The sequence below is a fragment of the Limulus polyphemus genome, unplaced genomic scaffold, assembly GCF_000517525.1.
Source record: "Limulus polyphemus unplaced genomic scaffold, Limulus_polyphemus-2.1.2 Scaffold464, whole genome shotgun sequence".
Taxonomy (NCBI): domain Eukaryota; kingdom Metazoa; phylum Arthropoda; class Merostomata; order Xiphosura; family Limulidae; genus Limulus; species Limulus polyphemus.
The window spans coordinates 502,971-512,107 of record NW_013666074.1 but is presented as its reverse complement, the minus strand read 5'-3'; the positions used below and the strand labels follow the sequence as shown (position 1 = coordinate 512,107).

Sequence of the window (9,137 nt, the reverse complement as noted above, 5' to 3'; positions counted from 1 at the left end):
TATTTCTCTTTGAGTAAATAGTTTAATGTTCCCTAAGGCACAAATACACTGAAATAAACAGAAGTGGGAGTTGGAAAAAAAATATGTTTGAAAATTTCCATTATAATCTCAAGCACATTGAATTTTTAAATACTCTTTGAATTTTACAGTTGGGCATGTAAAGGTTGAAGAGTGCGCAGTACAAATTATGGAATAATCTTTAGAAAAGTCATTCTCATTTAGAACTTTCATCTCCAATATCGAAGACTTTGTTCCTCTATCATCACTGTTAGCGTTAGCTACAGAAAAACCTCTTACAAACTGCATTTTAAAATCCTGACATAATAATGATTAAACATTTTGTCATCGATCAAATCCTTTTAATTTCCAGTACGATTTATAATGTTCTTTCATATCAGATAAATACAACCTCACATAAACTATGCTTGCTTACGTCTCTAATGTTATTTTGCTTTGAGATTTGATAAAAGTAAGGTTTACTGAATTGAAAGGATATCAACAATTACATTATTTTAAGTCATCTGATTATTTGTCTTTTAAATATACCACACCATGTTACTTTTCAGGTTGAAATATATGCTTTGTTACCTTGGCAACAGCTCAGGCAGTAAAACAAAACAAAACATAGAAGAGTGGACAAATTAGTTTACTTGATTTTTTCTATATAAACAAACATCAGAACCTAATATATTGTTCCTCACTTGTTTATGTTTTAGTTTCTTTCTTAAAGGATTAAACAACTTCGTTTTGGGCAGCTTCCCGGTTACAAGAACCGTTCCTGTAGTGTTTTCCTGCACCAGTAGTACAGATTCTTTGGTCTTCAGGAGTTACTATTTTAGCCTCCTTCAAATCCAACTTTTCTCCCTTTCCGCAAGAAGTAAGACGAGAGCTCTTTCGACTGCTCGAGAACCGATATGTAATAGAGTAACGAGTAGACCCTCCCACGGAACGAGAAGTTTTCCAGCGTTGCAGATGTTGACGGAGCGTATTTTGGACCTGTGTAAACGAATGAGTCATAAATCGAATTTAATTCATCCATCTTACATAAGATTACACGTAAGACAAAAACGTTTTCTTAGCGTCATCAACTGATCGTTTTATATACAAAAAATGATTTATTTTAAGAAGAACTTACTAGTTGGACAGAAATGAAAAACCAAACATATTTTCAGAAATAAATTTTCGTATTTTCCTTACTTTGGGGTCGATAAGAATATCATAGTTGTTTTACCTGTTAGTACTGTGACATTTTAATTCAATTTCTTGTGACTGTACAACGTTATTAAAACAAGCATTTCTATAGAATTTCCTTCAGTTCCATCTGGTATTTAGAAAAAGATGATGAAAAACGTGAACATAGACAAATTTCTATATAAGAAAATACGGATTTGAAATTACCGTTTTATGAGGAATATGTAATATAATATGCACAACGATATGATAGCAGCAATCATTTATCACTGTGACTAGCTTCATTGAATAAAACTGAAACCCTGGTAAGCTTTCGATATATAATGACAAGATGAAAGCAGGAAAAATATGGGTTTGGTGTCACTTGTACCTAAAACTCTGGATATAATTAAAAAATACAATATTTATTTAAAATACTGTCCTGAATCGTTGAGTTGTGGCTTCTAGAACTTTCTCAAAAGTAGACCCATATTAATGTATAACGCAATTAAGGTTAGGTTTCAATGTTTTAATCAGCTTACATCATTCTCCTTATGGAAGTGGACCCATGAGAGAAATAATAGCTTTTTACAAATAACTTTGTTTAAAATCATGACCACAGAAGTTCACTTGTGCTGTTTGTATTTCTTTTTTTTTACTTTTATTTTGACCTCATCATACACAAAATAAATTCAAAAACGTCATTAACAATTTCAGCCATCTAGAGGTATACCTCACACAATATGTATATTAATTTTATATACGCACACAAAAAGCATGCCTTTATCACTATCATTAATGTATAAGAAAATTACCTACCTCTCCATTTAGGAAACAGTACAAAATAGAAACTGACAGACCCTGTCGGCAAGAAAAAGAAACATTTGAGGTTTCAACTGAACAAAAAATATACTCTGACAGAATTGGAGTTTTTTCTAACATCATGTGAAAGTGTTCTCGTTAGTGAAACATAATTACATAGTATATAGTACATAGCTTTTAAATAATAGAAGAAAACATATTTATATACAGACATATATTTATGTCAACTGCTGATAATATGACACTACTACTTCACCTAAAATAAGAGCTTTTTCTTAACAGTGTTACTATGTGAAAACTTACTACCAGTGAATTTCCTTATATAAGCCCCACATACAAATGCTTACAAAAACAAAAAACACAATTAAATATTAATACAAATTAATGCCCGTTAAGCAGAGCTGGAGTATTGTTTTGTTTTGATTTTTAAAAATGTTTCTGTACTACAGGTGTCACACCAACTCTTCAGTAGCTCGATTCTCAATAATCAATTCTAACAGAGCATGTTATTTCCTACCTCCAAAAGTACTTGGAATGCTACTGTTTAGAGAGTGTCATTCACTGCTCATGTTTAGGTTTTGTTTATTTGTTTGTTTTTGTTGGTGGCAAAGCTACCTAGGCTATCTGTCGTCATTTCTAATTTTGAGTTGCCGACTAGAGGGAAGGCAATCGCTTAGCCAAACCCATCGCTAACTCGTGAGCTGCTCTTTCACTAACAAATAGTGAGGTTGAACAGCACATTATAAACGCCTCACAGCTGAAATGGCAAGCATGTTCGGTTTCGGTCCTGTAACCCAAATATTGCAAGTTGAAAACCCTAACCGCTAGACTATGAATATGATAGTCACTTTAGACACAGAATTTGTTAGTAGCAAAGTATTTTGTTGGTTGGTATGAAGCATGGGAGTTAATTTATTGTGTTGTTTATATACAGATCAGAAGTGTTGATTTTTAATTCACGTGTTCCAGATGCTTGAATAGTTTGGAGGCTTTAAAACCGTAAACATGTATATATTTTTAAATATTGTTTCTGTTATTTCTTTTTCTAATATTTATTGACACCAGCTTTTTGTTAATTAGGTCTTAAGAAAAATTCCGCTTTTAAAATATTTCCTTTTACAATTATCATATTTTTCCTTTAATTTCCAAAACTGAATTTAAAAAATTGAATCATGACTTGTATTTATGCTAAAAAATTACCTGAGTCGAGAGTAAAGTAGCTTGAACATAGGTGAAAATCACACGAGCTGTCCTATGGGTCGGCGTAACAATGACCAGTACATAGGTCACACCAAGGAGAGGAATCAGGACTAGAAGAGCTTTTGCAGCTTTTCTGTAGATAATAATGTTTGGAAGTTTAAATACCGAGTAGGTTACCTTGAAACAAATTACTTATAATTAAATACATATATGTGTGTGTGAGTGCCTTTTATGTGTAGATTATAGACATATAGAATGAACCAGTATATACGTTTTTCAATGTTTTATACTAAAAGTAAAATTTTTGAACTTCAAGATGCAATTGTTTTTTTTTTCTCACTCCAAAACATAATAATAAATGCTTTAGAACCATAGTTCATTCACAAAGTCATAAAGTTAGTAATGTTTTAATTAAAATATACCCGTGAAATATACACAATGATTTTCCTTTCAAATCCCCTAGTTTATAATACTTTGAAAACTTTTTCTCTGTTTGACGCTTAAACTACTATACTAAAACAAAGACATTTTTAGATGCATACTATTAGCATTTCATTTTACTGTCAAAACTCTCACCTGGAGAAGTTTAACATGTAACACAAAAATAAAGTTTACTGGCAGAATTGTGGAAGTCTACTACAAGCAAGCATCGCCTTTTCTATGCTGGAAATTATCTTAGAATGTCCAAATATAATCACCATGTATATACATTTAAATTTTTGCAATAAACTATATGCAAATAAGTAGAGAATATAAACTTTCAATTATTACATTAAACTAAATGCAAATAAGTAGAGAATATAATCTTTTAATTCTTGCACTAAACTACATGCAAACAAGTAGATAATATAAACTTTCAATTCTTGCACTAAACTAAATGCAAAGAAGTAGAGAATATAAACTTTCAATTCTTGCACTAAACTAAATGCAAATAAGTAGAGAATATAAACTTTCAATTCTTGCACTAAACTAAATGCAAATAAATAGAGAATATAAACTTTCAATTCTTGCACTAAATGCAAACAAGTAGAGAATATAAACTTTCAATTCTTGCACTAAACTAAATGCAAATAAGTAGAGAATATAAAGTTTCAATTATTGCACTAAACTAAATGCAAATAAGTAGAGAATATAAACTTTCAATTCTTGTACTAAACTAAATGCAAATAAGTAGAGAATATAAAGTTTCAATTATTGCACTAAACTAAATGCAAATAAGTAGAGAATATAAACTTTCAATTATTGCACTAAACTAAATGCAAATAAGTAGAGAATGCCTAAATGCTTAAAAAACTTCTCAGACAAGGAATCACAAATCTCACCGGTACTGCTTATGTTCAATCGTGGTAGCAGCTCTCAGTTTGGTGATTAAAACCCACATTATTTGGCCCAGAAAGAACATGTTTACCTGGGAAAGAATATCATAAATTGTAGCTTATTGTCTAAAAAGAAAAGTATTTCTTTTAATGTGATAATACTATTAATCACCCCACCAGAGTGTCTACAATCACTAATAACTACTTGTACAATTCTGTTTTACTAACTCAAAATCTAAAAGGTTACTTTTTACCGTATTCCTGAAAAGCCTAATTTTTTCCTTTCTTACTGCAACTGATATTATTTGAAGTTAAGCACAAAGCTACACAATGGACTACCGGTGCTCTGCCCACCACGAGTTTCTAAACCCGGTTTCTAGCGTTGCAAGTCCGCAGATATACTGCTGTGCCACTGGGTTGCACTTGCAACTGACACAACGTGGATATAAAAAAGGGTGTAAAGTAATGTTTCGCACTATTTTTCTTGTTTAACTTGCTAACTTTCACATTACTTCTTTACAGGATTCGTTCTTTCAAATGCCTTGTTTTTATATCACATCTTATTAAGGTTGATTCCTTTATTTTAACTTGGCTGTACTTGTACATGTAAAATTTCTTGACCGGATAAGCCAATATATTTTTACTCTAAACATGAAGTTTTCTGTGAGATCTATGCTGAGATTTTTCCGTTAAATTTTTTTTCAAAGATTGTGCATCTGTATAAGTTCGTCAGTCTGATCTATTTGTCAGAATTTGCCACCACAGGGCGCACCTTGATATCACCCAAACCTTTACTAAGAAGAACTGTTTGTCGTTAAGCACAAAGCTACAAAAAAGGCTATCTGTGCTCTGCTCACCACGGGTATCGAAACCCGGTTTCCAGTGATTGAAATCTGCAGACATACCGCTGTGCCCACTGGGACTTAACATTAATACCTTTTGAATATACGTCACGGACGCAGCTTTTCGTCCGTCCATGATACTCATTTCCACATTACCATAATTTATCTGTATGAATTCACCTTAGTTAAATCCGCCAGTATATAATTATACTATTTCAACCGCCTTTTACAGTCATTTGTTATATACTCTCACAGAATATGTTTTACTAAAGATAAACACTGACTAGATATAAAAATATATTTTTAGTTTTAATATACGCACTGCCAAAACTTATTTAGCTCGACACATGAAAAAAACATTGTAGTGAGACAAAAAAAATCCTTAATATACGCTTCGATTCATCTAACAACTATTTTGATTTATCTAATAACTTTTTAAGTCCTCCCAGTGGCACAGTAGTATGTCTGCCACTTACAACGCTAGAAACCGGGTTTCGATAATCGTGGTGGGCAGAACACTGTAGCTTTGTGCTTAGCTTTAAGCAAACAAACAAAGTCCTTCCAGTAAGCCATCGGTAAATTTTCGTACTTCCAACGTTACAATGTAGGGTTCGATTCCCTACGCTAGACAGAGCACAGGTAGCTCTTTATTTTAGCTTTGCTCTCTCTCTCACTAAAAAAAAAAAAGCAAAAATTTTTCTTCTAAGTTCAATCTTGGTTTCTTACAAAACTAACAAATAAACAGATTTATATCAAAATTTATTTTCGATTGAGAACAATAAATTTATAAATACATACAGACTTTATTTATCAATTTATAGATCCTGTGCTTCTTTCATCACTATAATGTTGCCAGGTTATACTATACTGTATGATAAAATTGTTTATTCAGTATTCAGATTAAAACTATATTATAAACTGAAATCTAACTCTTAACGAAGGACGTCATAAAAACTCGAGGAACCTGCTCATTATTTTACTGATTAGTCAGGGAAATTTCTTTCTACTTTATCATGCGATAGCTGATTGCATCGTGCTGCTATTTTATTTGGTTAATTTATTATCTTACATTAATATCTACTTTATTATCCTTCTAGAAGTTCCTTTTAAAGTTTAATGATCATGCTTGTGTTCATTCAACCAGAGATTAGACTGAGATCGCTGTCATTTGCTATTCAATGCTATATTTTACCACATATGGAAGTAGACCATCACGGACCTAAGTTATATTGTGTATAACATTGAAATGCACTCTCTCCTTTTATGAATTTTGACGCTATTAATTATTATTACTAAAGGTCTTACATTTAAACTGAAACTAACAGTTGCCATGAAATGGGCTGAAGTTCTCTTTACGTAGGACGGTAAATTTTATTTATTAACATACACTAGAGTACGTCATGAGTAAAAGTAAAATACAACCTATGTGAGTAAAATATATTTCTGGGATTATATTATTGATGGACGGTAGACAGAATTATGGTTAAAATAGGAGGCAAAAAGTCATAGATAGTAAGCAGAACCATAACTAGATCTAGCTAAAGAGATAATCAAGGGAATAGAAACAAAATGGGCCAAAAGTAAGGATGAGATGTGCAGTTTGTACTACAATGATCATCATGTTAACAATTTGCAAGTAAACTAAACTTTAGTGAATAACACTCAGTCGCTTGAAAGAAATATTATTATGATAAAGTAAGATGTGGGCTGAAGTGTTTCGGGTCTTAGATGGATTAAAATGTTTAGAATAACAGTAAAGGTTCAGTCAGTATATATTGTTTTGAAGAAATAGTAAATGTTCAGTCAATATATATTGTTTTGAAGAAATAGTAAAGGTTCAGTCAGTATATATTGTACTGACTGAACCATTACTGTTTCTTCAAAACAATATATACTGACTGAACCTTTACTATTTCTTCAAAACAATATATATTGCCTGAACCATTACTGTTTCTTCAAAACAGTATATACTGACTGAACCTTTACTATTTCTTCAAAACAATATATACTGACTGATCCTTTACTGTTTCTTCAAAACAATATACACTGACTGAACCTTTACTATTTCTTCAAAACAATATATATTGCCTGAACATTACTGTTTCTTCAAAACAATATATACTGACTGAACCATTACTGTTTCTTCAAAATATATTGTTTTGAAGAAACAGTAAAGGTTCAGTCAGTATATATTGTTTTGAAGAAATAGTAAAGGTTCAGTCAGTATATATTGTTTTGAAAAACAGTAAAGGTTCAGTCAGTATATATTGTTTTGAAGAAATAGTAAAGGTTCAGTCAGTATATATTGTTTTGAAGAAATAGTAAAGGTTCAGGCTATATATATTGTTTTGAAGAAATAGTAAAGGTTCAGTCAGTATATATTGTTTTGAAGAAATAGTAAAGGTTCAGTCAAATATATCTAAACGTAGTGTTTGTTTGAAATCAAGCATAAAGCTACACAATGAGCTATCTGTTTTTGTTTTCAACTAGATCTGTTATGTAGGCTTTAGTCTAATTCGTAATGAAGCATGAAACCCAAAACCCTTCTACGCGTGGATATGTCGTTATTGTATAATTTAAGTTTGATCTTTGCAGCTTCTTAAATATCATCTTTAAGCCTTCCGTGAAAAATAATTATCTGAATTTTATTAAGAATTAATGATCCTGTAATTTAGATAACTATAATTATAAATCGTTTAATAATGGCTGTACAAGCTTGGCTGTCATCAATGGTATTTTAGAAGTGGCAAGAATGTCGATATCATCAGTGATCTGAGAATTCAGTATGCAGTTCAAAGTGGAGAAACGAGAAAACTCATTACAGCTCACAGAGAAACTTCAAAGGCTGGGAAAAATTCCTGCGGAATATATTATTTAGTTTAGATTTTACAGAATGATCAACAAGAAAGTGTTAAAACCACCAGACTATACCAGGATTGATACCACTATTATCGGTGTGCTGGAATACACAACATAACAACAGCTATGTTCGAATTAATATTAAATCTACGCACAAATCTCAGGAACCTAAATATTAGGCAGTTCGTTTGACAATAGTTTGAAGACCCAGTATCAAACAACAACAAAAAAAAAGTGAGGATAAGGAGGAAAAATATGAACGCAATTATTTGGCTGTTCATCATGAGCCAGCTGAGGAAGCTTCGAAGCCAGAGAGAAATGATAGCTTCGAGGGTCGGCCAAGACGCCAACAGATTCCTGATTGGCATGACCAAGATTAAATCTGATTTGTCATCATTGGTTAGATTATTATAATCCTCTTTAGTGCTACTAATGAGCTTAACAGACCAATAACTACCATGGCTATCAATAGGCTAATATTTCTTATACATAACAGTTGCCAGTACCTTTTCACGGGCTTTAAGAAAATACATAACTCTTTTCGTATATAAACATACGAAGTGTTTTCATCCTCCCCGTTTTAATATAAAATTTTTCAAAATTTGTTATTTTGTGCTATTTTCACATCATGTCGGTCTTTAATATTATTAAACTCCTATTACTTTAGCTGCCCATTGTACGATGTCCACCTAGAGTGGTATCTTGTGTCTTCTCGTGCGAAAATTAGTTGTAAGGTCATCTAAGAAATGTGAAGTTAGACTGTCAGGTGACCTCTGGATGTAACGACCTCTTTTGTATTTCATTGGGGAATGACCAGTTACATGAGAAGCGATAGTTGCTCTGGAACAATATCTTAGAAGATTCAGACTGGAATAGAATCTTGGGGAATGCAATTGGAAAATTTCAATTGCGGAGTTAGTACTAACTC

General features: G+C 31.9%; 1 protein-coding gene across 1 annotated transcript in view; it reads right to left on the bottom strand.

The window, feature by feature from the left end:
• Nucleotides 1-510: 510 nt before the first annotated feature.
• LOC106458443 (diuretic hormone receptor-like) overlaps nucleotides 511-9,137 on the bottom strand; it is a 50,890-nt gene continuing 42,263 nt past the window's right edge. The window contains exons 9-12 of the mRNA XM_022384652.1: nucleotides 4,515-4,600; nucleotides 3,193-3,325; nucleotides 1,990-2,031; nucleotides 511-996 (exon numbers count right to left, since the gene is read on the bottom strand). Of these exons, the coding sequence (XP_022240360.1) occupies nucleotides 733-996; nucleotides 1,990-2,031; nucleotides 3,193-3,325; nucleotides 4,515-4,600 (525 nt within the window). The 3' untranslated portion in view covers nucleotides 511-732. The remainder of the gene's footprint in view (nucleotides 997-1,989; nucleotides 2,032-3,192; nucleotides 3,326-4,514; nucleotides 4,601-9,137) is intronic.